Source organism: Rana temporaria, chromosome 3 (genome assembly GCF_905171775.1).
Source record: "Rana temporaria chromosome 3, aRanTem1.1, whole genome shotgun sequence".
In the NCBI taxonomy this organism is placed as follows: domain Eukaryota; kingdom Metazoa; phylum Chordata; class Amphibia; order Anura; family Ranidae; genus Rana; species Rana temporaria.
This window is the reverse complement of record NC_053491.1, coordinates 231,342,689-231,364,193: the sequence shown is the minus strand read 5'-3', so window position 1 is coordinate 231,364,193 and position 21,505 is coordinate 231,342,689. Positions and strand designations below refer to the sequence as shown.

Genomic DNA, 21,505 nt, shown 5'->3' with positions numbered 1-21,505 from the left:
GCCGAATGTAATGGTCTAATAAAAAAAAAACATTTTTTTTTTTTTTTTAACAGGGTGAACCCCCGCTTTAAGCTGAAATAGTTTGTAAGTCAGAACGGGTACATTTTCCAAATGTAGCTCCAGACAAAAATATACTTTACGTTTTTTGGATAGCATAGGGAAGGGTTAAAGCGGAGTTCCACCCCCATTTGGCAGCTTTCGGAGGGGGGTAAAACGGGGACCTTACCCACTTCCCGAGACAACGTCATGGCGCCTTCCCCTTGAAGGTAATTATCCGTTTTTATTTTAGGTCCCAGTGGCACATTTTAGCTCCCAAAAAGCACTGCTAAAAAACACACAGCAAAAACTATCAGCGCTTTAGAGTTGTTTTAGAGGCACTTCGATGTGTAGCCATACAGGAGTGAATTTCCCTTCCTAGGGGGGAGATTTCCTCCCTTTGTATCTAAGTAACCCGGGGACCGCCTGAATACAGATCATCATCAGATGGAAACCAGTCAAAGCTTTACATATCTGCGTCCTTCAGCATGTGCTCAAATATTTTCATTTTGTAAAAGAAGTATGGAATGTGTTTTAACATTTGGATACATCCAGTTACGCCTGAAGCCATATTTTATGACAGCATTCTTCCAATACTAAAGTCAGACAAAAGCTCAAACATTTGGAAAGATTCCCTAAAGGGAAAAAACATTTTTTGCTGAAATGACTGTTTACACAGGGTATTGAGACATAAAAGTTAACTGATTCCTTGTAAAAATGATTAAAAATAGATTAAATTCAATCATATAATGTGCCTGCAGTTTCACTTTCGGTTTTAAACTGGTTTCATGTTTCTGTGAAGTAAAGAGACCCACAGAACAAAAACAAAACAAATCCAGGGCAGTGTTTTGTTTTTAAAATGAATCCGATTGGTTCGGAGGAGTTTTAGACACACAGCTTGGACCACAGTGAAAAGCTGCCATGAGATTTTTTCATAAGGAGCCAGACAAGCAGGAAGTGTGGAGATCACAGCAGAATTACAGCAACTTCAAAGCAAAAACGAACAATGAGGACATGAAACCAGGACTGCAGTAAGGTAAAGGAAGCTATTTAGCTAAAAAAAATTGTTTTCCTTTAGTGATCCTTTGAACCTTACCTTTCTTCTTGCAGACCTATATAGAGTCCTCGCTTATGTTGAAAGTGCTTGGTCTCCTTTCCCTGCACAAGCATTAAAAGCTGCATACATTACAGCTTTAATATAGAACTAAAGGCAAATCTTTAACCCCCCCCCCCCCCATTTTGGATAGCGTAAACAGGAAATCCCTCTAAACTAGTGAAGAAATCCCAGGTGTCCAAATCGGAAGATGTCCCATCTATTACTATTAAGGGGACAACCCAATATTTGGGATTTTCTTTTATTTTCACTTTAAAATATAACAGTAAACTTGACAAAAAGAGAAGACAAATCTCCCCAATGGGGGCAGAGATAGAAATAAACAACAGACACAGGTGGTCTAATCCCTCTCCCAAAAACATAAAAAGATTTGCCTTTAGTTACACTTTGAAGTGGTTGTAAAGTCTATGCATTAAAGCGGGAGTTCACCCTAAAAAAATATTTTAACCTTAGATTGATGCTCATTTTGTCTAGGGGAATCGGGTAGTTTTTTTAAAAACGAAGCAGTACTTATCGTTTTAGAGAGCGATCTTCTCCGCCGCTTCCGGGTATGGTCTTCGGGACTGGATGTTCCTATTTGATTGACAGGTTTCAGACAGGCTTCCGACGGTCGCATTTATCGCGTCACGAGTAGCCAAAAGAAGCCGAACGTCGGTGCGGCTCTATACGGGGCTTGCGCACCGACGTCCGGCTTCTTTTGGCTACTCGTGACGCGATAGATGCGACCGTTGGAAGCCTGTCAATCAAATAGGAACGCCCAGTCCGGCAGCCCATACCCGGAAGCGGCGGAGAAAATCGCTCTCTAAAACGGAAAGTACTGCTTTGTTTTTAAAAAAACTACCCGATTCCCCTAGACAAAATGAGCATCAATCTAATGTTAAAAATTTACATTTCCGGGTGAACCTCCACTTTAAGGTGACAATTGTTCGAGACCCTAGGCAAAGTGGCTTTCCATTGGCGAATCTGATGAAGATGAGGGTCCTGGAGCACCGGTGGGAGACCCCAGAAAAAGAGGATCGGGGCTGCTCTGTGCAAGAAGCTTTACAAACACTTCAACCACTTGCCGAATGGCTCACTAAGATATACGTCAGCAGAATGGCTCTGCTGGGTGAAACCCTGCATGGGAACGTTGTTTCCGTTTAAGAGCCGCCAGGGGGCGCACGCACTGCTTGGCAGGGGACCCAATGCGCGTGGCCGAGATTGCAGGCACGAAAGCCAGCACAGGGATTTATGTGTGTAAAAACACAAATTCCTGTTGTCAGAGGAGACATATTGCCATAGACCGGCCACGGTTGCATTCATGTCTCCCTCACAGGGTGTGGGCCTTCCCGGTTTGGGACATACATCTTGCGCTCCGGTTATATATATATATATATATATATATATATATATATATATATATATATATATATATATATATTTTTTTTTTTTTTTTTTTTTTCTTTGACCGTTAAAAAGAGTCAACCATATCAGCTAGTAGGCCAGGAGTCCTCCATCATCTGCATCTATCTGTGCTCCTCTAGAAGAAGCAAGACTTCTTGTGAAATGCGTTGAGACCTAACACAGTCACCCTAGACTATTTACAGTCATCTGCATGACACAACCAGATCTCATGGAAAGGTCTATGATAAAAATGCAATATTGATTTATATGTCGACATTTAATATGTTGTTTTCTTTTCTTGTATTAATTGTGGTTTTTAAATCAATCATTGATACTTTTTACCCGAGGTGTGCCCTTTAAAAGTCCCATGGGCATTTTTGTTTTTTGTTGTGTGCGAGAGGAGACATATTGTTTGTTCCTACTAAGTAGTAACAGCGATAGTTCTCCTCCCCCAGTCAGTCCTATCCCCATACAGTTAGTGTTTCTAATTGGGAACACAGTATACCTTTTGATCGTACCTTGTGTTAACCCCTTCCCTGCCAATGACATTTACACAGTAATCAGTGTATTTTTATAGCACTGATCACTGTATAAATGTCAATGATCCTAAAGATGTGTCAAAAGTGTCTGATCTGTCCACCGCAATGTCGCAGATCACCGCCATTACTAGTAAAAATAAAATAAAAAACAAAAAACAAAAATGTCATAAATCTTTCCTATAGTTAGACGCTGTAACTTTTATAGACGCCATAATTTTTGCGCCACCCGATCAATATACGCATATTGCATTTTATTTTTACCAAAAATATGTAGAAGAATATATATTGCCCTAAACTAATGAAGAAATTTTTTTTTTTTAATTTGGGATATTAAAGCAAGAAAAACTTTTTTTTCCTAAATTGTTGCTCTTTTTGTTTATAGCACGAAAAATAAAAACCCGCTGAGGTGATCAAATATCACCAAAAGAAAGCTCTATTTGTGGGAAAAAAGGACGCAAATTTTGTTTGGATACAGCATTGCATGACTGTGCAATTGTCAGTTAAAGCAACGCAGTGCCAAACTGTAAAATTGCTCTGGTCAGGAAGGGGGTAAAACCTTTCCGGGGCTGAAGCGGTTAAATATAATTAAATATCAGGGTGGATTTGATTTAAATCAACTGGATCATCATTTTTAAAGCGCAACTATCATCTCTGTCCCTCAGTGACTCCTCCTCTAACCTGCTGTTGACTCACCGACAGTCCCATTCACTTTAATTGGACGGAAATGACAGGTGTTCTTTAAATGTAAGAACTCCTTCTTGCTGGTAGTTAGAATCTTTAATATTTACAAACAAAATCAAGATTTCCTATTTAGAATAATAAGCTGTAAGGTTAGCAAAACGGCGATATCAGCGACGATGCAATCATACAGTTTGTAGTGTACAAAGATTTGCAAAACAATGGGATAAAGGAATATTCCTGAACTATGGTTTATCTCATGGTTACTGTGAAATTGTGTGAATGCATCAATGCAGTGCATGTCGTCTCAGCTTGCAGCGCTTGGATTAAATGAGTTTACCAAAAATTAAAATATTGCAGAATATACAGCCTCCTGCTCCATCTCATGCTAAATAAAACTAAATTAATAATATATCTTAAACAGAAAACTATCCTTAGATAGATTTTTACTCCAAATGCATTTTAATAAAATAAATTAGATAAAAAAAAAAAAAAAAAAAAAAAACTTTTTTTTTTTTTTTTAATGATTGATTTTTATCCACCCTGCTAAATCTCGTCTACAAATGTTCATGGATTGAGCAGACTTGAAAACCGAGACAGCAGAACAAAAAATAAAGCTAAATTTACACTTGTGAGACTCCAATCATGCTTTTTCCATTGCAGTTTCGATTAATAATTTTAATAGGTGCAACTTGGATGCGACTTTGGCTGTCGACTTAGACTTTGACTGTTCCGCAACGATTGCATTGATAACATTAAGGTGCGACTTTTGAGAGTTTACATAGCAGTCGATGGCACTCTGGTCACTTGAAAGTTGCATCAAAGTACTGCAGGAATCTTTTTAAAATCACATACATTTGAATGGCTTCCATTGAAATGCATGGGCTGCAACTTGTAATATATTTAAGAATAAATTGCCTTTTTTTTACTTTACATATTAACTAAATGACACATCATGTTTTTGACATTGACGTTTCCCCCCCCCCCCCCTTCCCGCCGCCATCTGGTGCTTCTCCTGGCTCTCCCATGCCATCGGGGGCCAGAAGAACGAATCGGCCAGCGCTGGCTGGGAAGCATAGAGATGACTGGTGACCAGTCGGAGGCCCAGGCACGACGTTATGACGTCACACCCGTGTACCCCAGAAGTAAACAAAGCAACAATCACGGCTGTCCGCATGAGATAGGTGAATTATTTGACCCCACATCTCTCCATAAAGAGGACCTGACACAGTGATTCCTATTACAAGGGATGTTTACATTCCTTGTAATAGGAATAAAAATGATCAAAAAATAAATAAACACGCATGCAAGTCCCACCCACATATGTAAACGCTGTTCAAACACCATGTGAGGTATCGTCACGTGCGTTAGAGCGTGTGCAACAATTCTAGCACTAGCATAACATAACCTCCTCTGTTACTCGAAAATGGTAACCTGTAAAAAAAAATTAAAGCGTCGCCTATGGAGATTTTTAAGTACCGAAGTTTGGCACCATTCCATGAGTGTGCGCAATTTTAAAGCGTGACATGTTAGGTATCTATTTACTCGGCGTAACATCATCTTTCACATTATACAAAAAAAATTGGGCTAACTTTACTGTTGTGTTATTTTTAAATTCATGAAACTTTTTTTTTCCCAAAAAAAAGGCGTTTGAAAAATGATTGCGCAAATACTGTTAGAGAAAAAAAAGTTGCAATGACCGCCCATTTTATTCCCTAGGGTGTCTGCTAAAATATATATATATATTATATTATATTATATTATATTATATTATATTATATTATATATATATATATATATATATATATATATATATATATATATATATATAATGTTTGGGGGATTCCGATTACGTTTCTAGCAAAGAAATTGTGATTTTTACATGGAGAGAAGTGCCAAAATAGGCCCGGTGGGCAAGTGGTTAATACAGAAATGTTTGCTTACTGAAAAGTATGTCCATGTACAGTATAGGATGCACTCAACACTTGGTCTGGGCTCCTTTTTCATGAATTACTGCCTCAATGCGACTTGCCACGGAGGCAATCAGCCTGTGGCACTGCCGAGGTGTTATGGAAGCCTAGGTTGCTTTGATAGCGGCCTTCAGCTCATCTGCATTGTTGGGTCTGATGACTTTCATCTTCCTCTTGACAATACCCCACAGATTCTCTATGGGATTTAGGTCAGGCGAGTTTTCTGGTCAATCAAGCACAGTAATACCATTATTAAACCAGGTATTGGTGTGAGCAGTTACCAAATCCTACTGGAAAATGAAATCCATAAAGCTGGTCAGCAGAGGGAAGCATGAAGTGCTCTAGAATTTCCTGGTAGAGGGCTGCGCTGATTTTGGAGTTGACCGACTGCTGATTTTTCAGCATGCAAGTTCGACAGAAGCCAGCTGATAAAACACAGTGGACCAACACCAACAGATGACGTGGCTTCCAAAATCGCTAACAGGTAGTAAAAACTTTGCACTGGACCTCATGCAACTTGGATGCCGTCTCTCTCAACTTTTGCTCCAGACACTGGGACCTCGATTTCCAAATAAAATGCAAAATTGACTTTCATCCGAAAATAGGACTTTGGACCACTGAGCAACAGTCTAGTCCTCCTTCTCCTTAGTTCAGGTAAGACGCTTCTGACATTGTCTCTGGTTCAGAAGTGGCTTAACAAAAGGAATGCAACAGTGTCCTGGATATGTGTATGTGTGTGTGTCTTGACGCACCGACAAGGGCCATAGTCCAATCCTTTTGAATCTCCACCAAATTCCAAATTATTGAATGGCTTTTGCCTCACAATCCTCTCAAGGCTGTGGTTATCCCTGTTGCTTGTGCACCTTTTTCTACCAAACCTTTTCCTTCCTCTCAACTTTCCATTAATATGCTTGGATACAGCACTCTGAACTGCCAGCTTCATTAGCAATGACCTTGTGTTACTCAAGCCTCGCACACACAATCGGATTTTCGTCAAAGTGTCAGACTTTTGTCTGAAGGGCATGTGCCTGGATTTTGTCTTGCATACTAACGGCACACAATTGTCGGCCAACAAACACGAACGTAGTGATGTACTACGTGGAATTTCAGCTCTTAAGCGCCACCCTTTGGGCAAAATTTGCTAATGTCGTGTTTGGTGAGCATTGATTCCGAGCATGCGTGTTTGTACTTTGGTACAGACGATAGGACAATCTGACATATAACAGACCATTGTCCGCCGAAAATTTACTAGCCTGCCATCTAACATTTGTTGGCGGAAAGTTGGACAACAATTGTCTGATGGAGCGCACCAAGATATTCTCATTTTTTTATATACACCTGTATACGATACTAAGGCAAAACAAAACAGATTAAAAGAATTGCAGTCGATCTATCGGGTACAGTCAGCCTGCCCATAGATGGATCCAATCTGGGCCGTTCCCTGCCAAAACCAACAAGATTCGAAACAGCTTTGTTTCCCTTTCCAGGGTGCTCATTATCTTTTTTTATGAGTTCTAACCTATTGCTTGTTGGATCTTTGCTCAGGCAACTTGACATTGGTGGTAAAAGTGAAACTAAGGAAGGTTGAGTCCCAGTTCACATATATGCGAATTGCATGCGCTTTGAGCCGCATCTGATTCACATGACATGACGTGAACCGAACCCACATTCTATGGAGCCAGTTCACATGTGTGCAGGCTAGCCGCAGTGCGATTTTTTAACGCAAGTACAAATTTCAGTCCGCTTCAGGTGCGATTTCACGTGTCATACATGTTAAAAATTTGCACCTTAACTGCTGAACAAAACCACACCAAGCTCCTTTTACAAAATCACATTAAAACTAGCCCTGCACATATGTGAACCTAGTCTTAAACTGTTAATAAACGCATGTAGTACAATAGTACTACGTGTTTATTAACAGTTTTCTTTTAAATGCACAACTTTATGATTTCTAGATCAGGTTTCTGCATTTAGATGTTCCTACTTTAAAGCAGGTTTATATGCGTTTACATACGTGCAACAATTCTTTCTTGATTTAGTAAGCGCACCTAAACATCGAGGGTTGGTTCACACCAGATGTGGTGGGACTGCCTTGGGTGGCTATTCCAGTGCAGTTCCTCTACATGGCCTTGCCTCCTATGTGCCTGGTTTACACAGCGTGGGCACAGCGTGCTGAGCAAAAAAAAGTACTACATGTAGTACCTTTTATCAGCGCAGTGTGAGGCAATCCACTGCCTCACACCGTGAAGCCGATACTTACATTTTTGAGATGTCTGTGTGACATCTCAAAGTCTGCTCAAAAGATATGCCACCCACGGAGCTCAGCGCATGATCACCATGCTGATTTCAGCCGAATCGCACAATGTACCATCCACTGCAGCTGCTGGGGTGAATGTAATTTGTAAACACTTCGGAACACCAAGTGTACAAAAGTACATAGAAGAACATAGTATGGCATTCAGATCTGTCAAAGTGGTTATATAGTCAATTTTTGAACTTTTACCTACAGGTAAGCCTATAATAAGGCTTACCTGTAAAGAATAATATCTCCTAAACCTGAAGTCAGCGGCGCATTCCCCCTGCAATGCGCCGCTGACTTCAGCGGCGCATCAGGGATTCTCGGCTAAAAGCCCGGCAAATGCCGGACCTTGCCGGAAAGAAGTCTCCTGTGCGTGGGAGTGACGATATTGCTGCACCAGCCACTCAGCGCTGGAGCCGCGATACCCGGAAGACACACCGAGGCAAAATGTCATCTCCCTCGGCAAGGACATGCTGAGAAACCGAGCCGCGATACTCGGAAGACACGCCGAGGCAAAATGTCATCTCCCTCGGCAAGGACCGGCTGAGAAACCGAGCCGCGATACCCGGAAGACACGCCGAGGCAAAATGTCATCTCCCTCGGCAAGGACCGGCTGAGAAACCGAGCCGCGATACCCAGAAGACACGCTGAGGCAAAATGTCATCTCCCTCGGCAAGGACCGGCTGAGAAACCGAGCCGCGATACCCGGAAGACACGCCGAGGCAAAATGTCATCTCCCTCGGCAAGGACCGGCTGAGAAACCGAGCCGCGATACCCGGAAGACACGCCGAGGCAAAATGTCATCTCCCTCGGCAAGGACCGGCTGAGAAACCGAGCCGCGATACCCGGAAGACATGCCGAGGCAAAAGGTCATCTCCCTCGGAAAGGAACGGCTGAGATACCGCCTCGTTCTAAAGGTAAGCATTTCATAATGAGATAGTATGTGGTGCATACTAGCTCATTATGCCTTTTTTCTTACAGGTATACCAAAAAAAACACATCAGCGGGTATACAACCGCTTTAAAGAATGTTTGCCTTTCTGACCTGATTGGTTGGTTTATGACGCCAGTGTGCATAAAGGCCCAAACAAAATGTAGAAGCAGATACTTGATCAATTGCCATTTCCCTTTGTCCGCAATACCCTTGTTTCTGAAACAAAAACACCTGGAAGAACACAATTATGTCTATAGGGTGGCAACTGCCTTGCAGGGTCCCCTTGGGGCCACTCTTAAGTGTGCGCTCCTGGGACTACAGCTGTACACAAAAGCAGACACAGACCGCTCCCCCTGTAAACCTCAACAATGCTTCCCCCACCGGTTTTCAGGTTGTATAAGCGATTTACCAGCCTCCATACTCAGAAGAAGTGCCTTTACATCACTTGTAACATCATTATACTCCTGATGTAAACACAACACGGAAGCACTGAGAGGAATGTATAATAACTGGAGAAGTTAGAATCTGGGAAAGATGTGAATGGCAACCAACCAGTCTCCATCTTTCATTTTCAAAGCTCAGCCAAACATGATGGAAGATAGACGCTGACTGGTTACCATACACAGCTGCTCTAAATTTAGATAAATGCAGTTTTAAAAATAGTGAAAATTACTTTTCTATTTACATGTAAACAAGATTGTATCGGGGTTTGCATATATTTTTACAACCAAGTTAACCTTTCAAACTTATGTGTTACACTCATATTTAGGGTGTATATGTTCTAGCTTGTGCTCCACTCACCCCCCCCCCTCAAACCTTCCACTGTGACAGTGGGAGGGGGGGATCTTCTCCCGACACTTGCTGTCACATTTTAAAAATAGCACGGCTGTGTGGGGCTCTGCTCGTGCAGCCGTGTCATTCAATTTGTGAATTAAGAAACTGCAAGTCCCGTCTGCCTTTGCAGCAGACTGCCTGCAATTCTCAATGGACTGTGAGGGCACTGATGCCCTCATAGTTCATGGACACACCCTTCAGCTTTCTAATTAGGAAGTCCATACAGAGGTACAGGCAAGAAAGCTGGAGGGAAGGTCTGCAAAAGCCCGATATTGCACCACTGATCCACATATCATTGCAATACTTTGCAGACTCCTGTAGGAAAAAATAAGAAATGCACTTTTTGTTTATGCAAAAATATGTGCATTTATTATTTATTTGCCGTTTTAAAAGCGAACTTTGCCTTTAAATGAAGAAGAGCTCGTCTTCAATCAGCCGATTCTGTCCCTTTGGATCAGCTGATTATTATTATTTTTTTTACACGGTACAACTTCATGTTGAAGTTTACTCGAAAAAATGAAAAAAAAAGAAAAAAAAAGTAAAAATAAATCTAAAATAGTATTTTCTCAAGTCACCTAAAAGTGCATCTAAAACCAAGATTGAGAGGTGTCCAGTATCTACAGTAATTGCAATTGTTTTCCTGCTGGGAACAATTTTGTCCTAGTGGTCGCGGTAAACAGGACTGAAAGAAAGGGCCCTTTCACACGGACAAACCGTATGTCCGCATTTTCATCCATCCGTTTGCGGATGAAAAAGGGACATACATTGGTCCCTATGTGATTGCGGGTGTCAGCGGATGTAATCACCCGCCTCCGCAAAGATCCGATTTTGCAGACGGAAGAATGTCCTATTTTTTCTTCCGTCTGCGGATCGGATGAACACGGACACACAGTCCGTGTTCATCCAATCCCCCCATAGGGGAGAGCGGAGAAAAGACAGGGAGGTCCTTGCACAGTGTGCGGGGACCGCCCTGTCAGCCACCGGCTCAGCGGGGATATACGGAGCGATCCCCACTGAGCTTACGGACACACGGAGGTGGATCATTACTGATCCACCCCGTGTGAAAGGGCCCAAAGGGAAAATTGTTGTCGGCAGTATAGGAATAGAGGGAAAATCTTCCAACAAGGATATCTGTTCCAACGATAATGGTCTAAAAGTGCATTTGCTTCACTTTAGGGAAAATTAAGGTAAATCCATTGAATAGGGCACAGATGGCACACAAAAAAAAAGGACCCAAATTATTCCTGGGTATGGGTGCTCAACCTGTGGCCTTCCAGCTGTTGTGGAATTACAGGTCCCATCATGCCTCTGACTTTGGGAGTAATCCTTGCAACTGTCAGCCTGGCAATGCCTCATGGAACTTTTAGTTCTGCGTCAGCTGGAGGGCCACAATTTAAAGCGGGGGTTCACCCTAAAAACTAAATTTTTAACATTAGAGCCAGCATACTAAGGACATTTACTTTCGGCAGGTCATTTTTTTTTTCTCCGTACTTACCTTGATATTCTGATTTTGTCCAGGGCTTCCGCGTTCTGATGACTCCGGGACTGGGCGTTCCTATCCCTGCCTCAGGGTTCCGATGACTGCGGGACTGGGCGTTCCTATCCTTCGGTTTGATGATTGACGGCTTGTGAAACAGGTGACCTGTCACACAACGCGCGTCACCAGATTTCCGGAAATATCCGAGCTGCGAGTCGGCACTATACGGCGTCTGCGCCCACCGTGTAGAGCTGACTGCGCAGGCGCCGTATAGTGCCGACTTGTAGCTCGGCTATTTCCCAACATCTGGTGACGCGCATTGTGCGACAGGTCACCTGTTTCACAAGCCGTCAATCATCGAACCGAAGGATAGGAACGCCCAGTCCCGCAGTCATCGAAACCCGGAAGCCCTGGACAAAAAACTGAATATAAAAAAGGTATGTACGGAGAAAAAAAAAAGAAAAAATTACCTGCCGAAAGTAAATGTCCTTAGCATGCTGGCTCTGCTAGATGTAATGTTAAAAAAAAAAATTGGGGTGAACCCCAGCTTTAAACTACACATCAGGGACTAGTGCTCTTACATCACTGAAAATAATAGAAAAAAAGGTCCTTGGGGTTTAGTTAGCTGTGTTTGGCAGAATGCTGATGTGGTTATCACCTGGATCTGCTGACACCGAGGTGATGCCAGTCAGGAAGTGGTACATATAGGTTGCTGTGAAGGGTAATGAGCTATAGGTGCAATGTGCACTGCAGGGTCAAAGTAAGCAGCAGTGATCGTGAATCCCCTCTGGGTGTACCTGGCAGGAAGGGAGGTGTATATACATTGAAAGGTATGCGAGTGGGGCATTATGTGGGGTGGAAGATATGTAGAAACAGGTGTGTATCTCCTCTGGGTGTACTTGGCAGGTAGTGGGGTCTATATACACAAATCAACCATAAAATTATGACCACTGACAGGTAAAGTGCATAACATTGACTATCTTGTTACAATGGCACCTGAAAGTGGGTGATGTATATAAAGCAGGAAGTAAACATGTTGTCCATGAAGCGGATATGTTGAAAGCAGAAAAAAAAGGATAAAAGGAGCAAATATCTTTCCTGTATCCACAGCTTGCAGGAAATAAATCTGCTTGATTCCCTCATCAACACAGGCAGAATTATTGATGCAGGAATTCCTCCTGCCGAATCCGTCCCCACCTGTAGTAGCGGCTAGCGATACTCAAAAGAATTCAGCAGGCTGGTTGTACCCAAGTTGATCGATTCAGCCAGCCCATTAACGGTTTGAATCTCAGGATTCGAACTGTATATGGCAGGTAGTGCTGCACGATTAATCAGAGTTTACATATAGAACATGTTCTATTTTTCTCCAATGGAATTCTGATGAGATTTGGCCGGGCAAAAGCCTGATCGTGTGTACGCGGCTTAAGTGTAAGGATTTGAGAGACTTTGACAAAGGCCTAATTGGGATGTCTAGACCAGCCTTTTTCAACCAAGGTGTCTTGTGGTTTCTTCAGGGGAAAAATGCCTAAAAATGCACCCAAAAACTGTATACAAGCAGGCGTGTGGATGAAGCCTGTCTTTTAGTCAAAGTCACAGGTTTCATTGTGCATCACTACAACCTTTCAGCTGCTGGCACCCTAACAATTGATGGCATCAATAGTTGAAAAGGACAATGTCAGTCACCTGCATAGCATCCTTGTTTGACCCTCCCCTGCCTCTCTCCATCAGCATTGGGGTCACATTAGCTGAGTGATGGAGAAAAACAGAGAAGAGAAACATTGGAATTATGTACCAGTTTGCAAAAGTGTTTTTGCTTTGTAAGAATAAATCACCTCTAACATTGGGTGTCCTACTTATGTGGATAAACGAGCCTGTTCGCATAGTCGGTTTTGACCGTTTGGGTGAGCGGATCTTTATTGTATAGTATGTGCTGTGTTACATCTATATGAACTGTACCACACTATGTATCATGCATCTTACTGTAATTATTGTTTCATAGACAACTCCTCCTGAAGAAGCGGTTCCATCCCGTGAAACTGGTTGATGAAAAGACCCGTCTATCTCCACTTAAGCAGTGGTTATTTTACTGAATATTTGTTTTTCTATGTTACTTTTTTTATGTGTATTAAACTAATTTTTATACTTTAAAAACATTGTCTTGTATCAGTATCGAGATAGTCCATTACAATTATCTGAGGTGGGTGTCTGGCAAGCTTCAGCAATTGTCCTCACACTCCCATCCCGCTCTCGTTTTTCTATATCAATTTGGATGATGGTACTATATTATGGTTTACTACAGGGATATGCAATTAGCGGACCTCCAGCTGTTGCAAAACTAGCCCCATCATGCCTCTGACTCTGGGTGTCATGTTTGTGGCTGTCAGAGTCTTGCTATGCCTCATGGGAATCGTAGTTCTGCAACAGCTGGAGGTCCGCTAATTGCATATTCCCGATTTACTATATCACTTTACATGAGGCTATACTACTCAAACTTTTTCTTACTTGTGTGGATGTTGCTGCATTATCTAAAACTATTAAAAATCGTTTTTTACATTTTAGAATGGGATGCCTCAAGACTGACCATCATTTTTAAAGGGTGCCTTGACTGCAAAAGGGTTGATAAACACTGGTCTAGACAACTGTCAGAGTAACTCCAAAACTGCAGCATTTTTGCGATGTTCTCGCTCTGTAGTGGGCCTTACAAAAAGGGTCCAAGGAAGGGAGATCAGCGGACCAGTGACAGGGTCATGTATGGCCAAGGCTGACTAATGTACATGGGGAGAGGAGGCTGACCTATGTAGTTTGATCCATACTGTAGCTCAATTTTCTAAAAAGGTTTCAGAACACATACTGCATCAGTTTGTTGTGCAAGAGGGTGTGTAGCCGCAGATTGATCAGGGTGCCAATGCTGACCCCTGCCCACAGACAAAAGCTCCTGCAATTTGCATGTGAGCATTAAAATTGGACCATGGAACAATAGAAAAAGCCTGGTCTGATGAATTCAAGAATGGTCAGAGGAATGCAAGGAGTTTGAAATATTGACTTGGCCTCCAGGTCTCAAACCAAGCATATGTGGGATGTGCTGGAAAAACAAGTCATGGCAGCCCCAACCTGCAACTTAAAGGATCTGCTACCGACAGCTTGGTGTCAGATACCATAGCATACATTCAGAGATCTAGTGGTGTCCATGCCTCGACTAAATATGGCGGGTGATCAAAATATGGCTGTAGTTGAGAGGGGTACTATGTGGGGTGCAGGATATGTAAAGGGTGTGTGTGTGTCCTCTCTGAATGTAACTGGCAGGTAGTGGGGTGCATATACATTGACAATGATAGGTATGCAGGTAAGAGGTGTAGTATATGGGGTGTGCGATATGTGAGAGGGGGGTGTAGATTTCCTCATGGTGTACCTGGTAAGTAGCAAGGTGTATATACACTGAAAATGATAGGTACAGCGGGGAAATGATTTGATCTCCTGCAGATTTTGTAAGTTTGCCCACTTACAAAAAAAAAAATGAAGGGTCTATCGTAGATGTATTTTAAATGATAGAGACAGAATATCAACCACAAATACAGAAACAAAAACACAATACAAATGTTATAAATTGAGTTACAGTTCAGTGAGCAAGATAAGCATTTGATCCCATACCAACAACAATTCTGGCTTCCACAGACCGGCTACAGTAGGTGCTCATGTGGTACACAGATTAGTCCTGTCAATTTAAGAAGGTAAAAAACTAGTAAAAAAAGACACCTGCCCACAGTATCTCTTTCTTCCAATCAAACCCACTATCATGGGCAAGACCAAAGAGCGGTCCAAGGATGTGTCCAAAGAGCGGTCCAAGGATGTGTCCAAAGAGCGGTCCAAGGATGTGTCCAAAGAGCGGTCCAAGGATGTGACCAAAGAGCGGTCCAAGGATGTGACCAAAGAGCGGTCGAAGGATGTGTCCAAAGAGCGGTCCAAGGATGTGTCCAAAGAGCGGTCCAAGGATGTGTCCAAAGAGCGGTCCAAGGATGTGTCCAAAGAGCGGTCCAAGGATGTGTCCAAAGAGCGGTCCAAGGATGTGTCCAAAGAGCGGTCCAAGGATGTGTCCAAAGAGCGGTCCAAGGATGTGTCCAAAGAGCGGTCCAAGGATGTGTCCAAAGAGCGGTCCAAGGATGTGTCCAAAGAGCGGTCCAAGGATGTGTCCAAAGAGCGGTCCAAGGATGTGTCCAAAGAGCGGTCCAAGGATGTGTCCAAAGAGCGGTCCAAGGATGTGTCCAAAGAGCGGTCCAAGGATGTGTCCAAAGAGCGGTCCAAGGATGTGTCCAAAGAGCGGTCCAAGGATGTGTCCAAAGAGCGGTCCAAAGAGCGGTCCAAGGATGTGTCCAAAGAGCGGTCCAAGGATGTGTCCAAAGAGCGGTCCAAGGATGTGTCCAAAGAGCGGTCCAAGGATGTGTCCAAAGAGCGGTCCAAGGATGTGTCCAAAGAGCGGTCCAAGGATGTGTCCAAAGAGCGGTCCAAGGATGTGACCAAAGAGCGGTCCAAGGATGTGACCAAAGAGCGGTCCAAGGATGTGACCAAAGAGCGGTCCAAGGATGTGACCAAAGAGCGGTCCAAGGATGTGACCAAAGAGCGGTCCAAGGATGTGACCAAAGAGCAGTCCAAGGATGTGACCAAAGAGCGGTCCAAGGATGGGCTACAAAACCATCAGCAAGAAGCTTGGTGACAAGGAGGCAACTGTTGGAGTGATTATTTGCAAAGAGAAGAAATAATAAAAAAAAAAAAAAACTATCAATCCCCCTCGGTCTAGAACTCCATGCAAGTCTCCGCCTCATGGGGTGAGGATGATAATGAGAAAAGTAGAGGGATCACTAAGCCAAGAACTACACGGGAGGAGCTTGTAAATGGTCTCAAGGCAGTTGGGACCACAGTCACCAAACAAATCATTGGTAACAATAAGCCACCATGGATTGAAATCCTGCAGTGTCAGCAAGGCCCCCCTTCTCAAGAAGGTACATGTGCACAGGCCCGTCTGAAGTTTGCCAATGAACATTTTAAATGATTCAGAGAAGATTTAGGAGAAAGTGCTGTGGTCAGATGAGACTGAAATTGAGCTGAGGATTTAGAGAAGATCTGTAAAGAGTGGACCAAAATCCATCCCGAGATGTGTGCAATACTGGTAACCAGCTACAAGAAACGGCGTACCTCGGTGCTTGCCAACAAGGGTTTCTCCACCAAGTACCAAGTCATGTTTTGCTTGGGGATTAAATACTTTTTTTTACTCACTGAACAGTAACTCAATTTACAAAATTTGTATCAAATGATTATTTTGGATTTGTCGTTGATATTCTTGCTCTATCATTAAAAATACACCCATGATAAAAATGATAGAATCTTCATTTTTTTTGTAAGTGGGTAAACTTCTGCAGGGGATCAAATCGTTTATCCCATTGTATGTATACAGTGCCTTGAAAAAAGTATTCATATCCCTTGAAATTTTCCACATTGTGTCATGTTTCAACCAAAAATGTAAATGTATTTTATTGGGATTTTATGTGATAGACCAACACAAAGTGGCACATAATTGTGAAGTGGAAGGAAAATGATCAATGGTTTTCAATTTATTTATTTTTTTACAAATAAACATGTGAAAAGCATTTGTATTCAGCCCCCAGAGTCAATACTTTTCTCTGTAATTACAGCTGCAAGTCTTTTTGGGTATGTCTCTACCAGCTTTGCACATCTAGAGAGTGACATTTTTGCCCATTCTTCTTTGCAAAATAGCTCAAGCTCCGTCAGATTGGATGGAGAGCGTCTGAAGAGCAATTTTCAAGTCTTGCCACAGATTCTCAATTGGATTTGGGTCTGGACTTTGACTGGGCCATTCTAACACATGAATATGCTTTGATCTAAACCATTCCATTGGAGCTCTGGCTGTATGTTGAGGGTCATTGTCCTACTGGAAGGTGAACCTCTGCCCCAGTCTCAAGTCTTTTGCAGACTCTAACAGGTTTTCTTCTAAGATTGCCCTTCATTTGGCTCCATCCACCTTCCCATTAACTCTGAACAGCTTCCCTGTTGCTGCTAAAGAAAAGCATCCAAACAACTTGATGCTGCCACCACCAAGTTTCACAGTGGGGATGGTGTGTTCAGGGCTATGTGCAGATTTTCCCACCCAAGCTGTGGACCTCTGCAGCTCCTCCAGAATTACCATGGGCCTCTTGGCTGCTTCTTTGATTAATGCTCTCCTTGCTCAGCCTGACAGTTTAGGTGGACGGCCATGTCTTTGTAAGTTTACAGTTGTGCCATACTCTTTCTATTTTCGGATGGTGGATTAAACAGCACTCCGTGAGACGTTCAAAGCTTGCGATATGTTTGTATAACCTAACCCTGCTTTTACCTTCGCCACATCTTTATCCCTGACCTGCCTGGTGTGTTTCTTGGCCCTCATGATGCAGTTTGTTCACCAAGGTTCTCTAACAAACATCTGAGGGCTTCACAGAACAGCTGTATTTATACTGAGATTAAATTACACACAAGTGGACTCCATTCACTAATTAGGTGACTTCTGGAGGCAATTGGTTCCACTAGATTTTAGTAAGGGGTATCAAAGTAAAGAGCCGAATACCAATGCACATCACACTTTTCAGATATTTATTTGTAAAAAACAAACAAAAAAACTTTGAAAACCATTTATCATTTTCCTTCCACTTCACAATTATGTGTCACTTTGTGTTAATCGATCAAATAAAATCCCAATAAGTACAATCACGTTTTTTGGTTGTAACATGGCAAAATTTGAAGGGGTATGAATACATTTTCAAGGCACTGTACATGAGAGGAATAGTATATGGGGAGTAGGATATGTAGGAGGGGGTGTGGATCTCCTCTGGGTGTACCTAGCAGGTAGTGAGGTGTATATACACGGACTATGGTAGGTGAGAGGTGTAGTATATGGGGTGCAGGATATGTAGAAGGGCATATGTATCCAGTCTGATTGTACCTGGTAGATATTGGGGTGTATACACACTAACAATGATAGGTATTGTAGGTAAGAGGAATAGAATATGGGGTGCAGCATATGTGAGAGGGGGTGTGGATCCTCTCTGGCAGACATTAGGGTGTATACAAACTAACAATTATATTTATGTAGATGATAGAGGTAGTATATAGGGGTGTGCATACACCGATAGGTATGTAGGCGAGAGCGATAGTATGTAGGGTGCAGGATACGTAGGAGGGGGTGTGTATCCCTCTCTGGGTGTACCTAGCAGATATTGGGGTGTGCATACACTGACAATAGTAGGTATGTAGGTGAGAGGGGTAGTATATGGGGTGCAGGATACGTAGGAGGAGAGGTGTATCCTCTCTGGATGTACCTCTCAGATATTGGGGTGTACATTGACAATGGTAGGTATGTAGGTGAGAGGGGTAGTATATGCGGTGCAGGATATGTAGGAGGGGGTGTGAATCCTCTGTGTGTACATACACTGACAATGGTAGGTATGTAGGTGAGACGGGTAGTATATGGGGTGCAAGATATGTATCCTCTCTGGGTGTACATACACTGACAATTGTAGGTATGTAGGTGAGAGGGGTAGTATATGGGGTGCAGGATATGTAGGAGGGGGTGTGTATCCTCTCTGGGTGTACCTGGCAGTAGAGATGAGCTCTGGCGTGTTCGCACAGTGCAAGTGCAGACCCCGCCAGGAAGTCTTCACAGCGCTGCGCTAATCACAGGCAGGGAGACATATTCCGATGCTCGGCTGCACAGATCGGGAAATGTCTCCCTGCCTGTGGTTAGCGCAGCACAGCGGCGCGCAGACTTCCTGGCGGGCTCTGCACGTGGACTATATGAACACGCCGGAGCTCATCACTACCTGGAAGATATTGGGGTGTACATACACTGACAATGGTAGGTATGTAAGCTCTAATGAGCAGGGCCCTCTGATTCCTCTTGTACCAAATTGTAATGCAACTGTAATGTCTGCCTTTACTTTGTTAAGCGCTGAGCAAACTGTTGGCACTCTATAAAACCTGTATAATAATAATAATAATGATGATAATGTAGGTGAGAGGGGTAGTATATGGGGTGCAGGATATGTAGGAGGGGGTGTATATCCTGTCTGGGTGTACCTAGCAGATATTGGGGTGTACATACACTGACAATGGTAGGTATGCAGGTGAGAGGGGTAGTATATGGGGTGCGGGGTATGTAGGAGGGGGTGTATAGCCTCTCTGGGTGTACCTGGCAGATATTGGGATGTACATACACTGACAATGGTAGGTATGTAGGTGAGAGGGGTATTATAAGGGGTGCAGGGTATGTATGTGGGGTGTATATCCTGTCTGGGTGTACCTAGCAGATATTGGGGTGTACATACACTGACAATGGTAGGTATGTAGATGAGAGGGGTAGTATTTGGGGTGTAGGAAGGGGGTGTATCCTGTCTGGGTGTACCTGGCAGACATTGGGGTGTGCATACACTGACAATTGTAGGTATGTAAGTTAGAGGGGTAGTATATGGGGTGCAGGTTATGTAGGAGGGTCTCTGGGTGTACCTGGCAGATATTGGGGTGTACATACACTGACAATGGTAGGTATGTAGGGGGTGTGGCACATTACCTGTCCTCCTTTCCCCACATCTTCCAGCCTCTCTCTGGCATCAGTATCTGTTCCATCAGAAGCAGGAGAGCCTTTCCCCGGCCTCTGCTGGCCCACTGCACGTTCCCTGCGGGTGCTGCCCTGCTTGTTCCTCCTCCTGGTCATTTTTCGCTCCTATAGACGGCTCCTCGGACTCACAGGGCCACCCCGACACCAAAATAACCCCCCCAAAGTCAACAGCCCAGACCTGGACGCTTTGGACAGGACAACAGCCAATATGGCGGCGTGCTGGAGACCATTGCCACGCCCCTTGCCAACAGGGTAAAGGTTACGGCGCAGCTGGCATACAGTACGAACGTGAAGCTACGTCCGCCATGTTACCTACTGGCAACCTTCCGGAGTCTATTGGCTGAACAATTCGGCTGGAGGACCGCGCCATCTTTAGTGAGGGCAAACGAAGAAGTGCCTTTAGGCTAAGATCGGAGTCCCTCTTAAGAGGGGACAGTGAACACCTATTGGATGAAGGCTGCTCTGCTACTGGCATACTCTAGTGGGCATGTTTAACTTAGGAGCATTGTGACTGATTCTGACAAGCTCAAGTTCAAACAGGCCTTAGCTAAAGTACTTGTTAAAGAAGCTATTCAAATCAAAGTATTCTAGAACAAATAATTAAATCATGTCCATGGGTGTAACAGCAATACTAGTGTAAAACACATTAAAGTGATCACATAAATACACACATTGCTAGATAAAAGAGGATAGGCAGTTTAATAATATGTGATATAGCATCATTTCCAACACTTTCACAACCATTCCAGTGAAAACATTGCATTTTAAATAACAGTAAATACATTTTTAATACATTTAAAGTTACAGTCAGTAAATATATTTTTTAAAGATACTGTATATGTTGTGTTTGAACAGATGTAGCAATATGGACTACAATTGAAAATGTACTGTATTATCCCTCTAGTGCCCAGCGTCACTGACTGACATCATCTCCATGAGCCTAACCAAAGGGATTGTGAGATTAGTAGTTCCTCAGAACGGTAATTGCCCCACATGACTATACGCCCAGACTACATATCCCAGGGATCTTTGCTACCATCGGAGAGATTGCTGGGAAGAACTATAAAAGAGGCCAGAGACCCGCCCCACGCTCTCTTCCTCCTGGGCCTAGTGTGTGACGGACCTCTCTGTGCAGGGGGGGGTGAGTTCGCGGCCTACAACATTCCAACCTGGCCAAGAAGGGCCTAGCGCTGCTTGCTGTTAACCGGACATCTATCCAACACCACCTCGACAACCCGCTCTTCGCGCTTAGCATCAGACGATCATCGCAGAGGGTTTCACTGCAAGGACGCCTCTCCGTAAGTTGCTGTTTGGCAGGCATTGAATCGGCCTGGGCATTGGTGAGAGGGTATTTGCCCGCCATTGCAAACCTTTCTTTGTTGCTTCACTGGGACACTGTACAGACAGCTTTACCCTGGGGAAACACTTTACTACACTTCTGTTTGAACACTGTACATAAACACCTGTTGCTGCATCAACCATTCCAAGAAATACCATTGCCTTGTTACTGCACTTACGGTGCTTATTGGATATCGTTAATGAGCTCCGACTGCCGGCGAAGACCATCAGGCCTGCAACTGGGACAT

The 21,505-nt window shown here is 43.4% G+C and overlaps 1 protein-coding gene across 4 annotated transcripts in view; it reads right to left on the bottom strand.

Annotated features, from left to right (window-relative positions):
- FAM193B (family with sequence similarity 193 member B) overlaps nt 1-20,157 on the bottom strand; it is an 87,363-nt gene extending 67,206 nt beyond the window's left edge. For 2 of the 4 annotated variants that reach the window (XM_040344429.1, XM_040344432.1), the window contains exon 1: nt 19,872-20,157. In XM_040344429.1, coding sequence (XP_040200363.1) covers nt 19,872-20,015 — 144 coding nt within the window. In that variant the 5' untranslated portion in view covers nt 20,016-20,157. The remainder of the gene's footprint in view (nt 1-19,871) is intronic. The other 2 variants (XM_040344430.1, XM_040344431.1) reach the window with 1 other exon arrangement.
- Between the last annotated feature and the right edge of the window lie 1,348 nt (nt 20,158-21,505).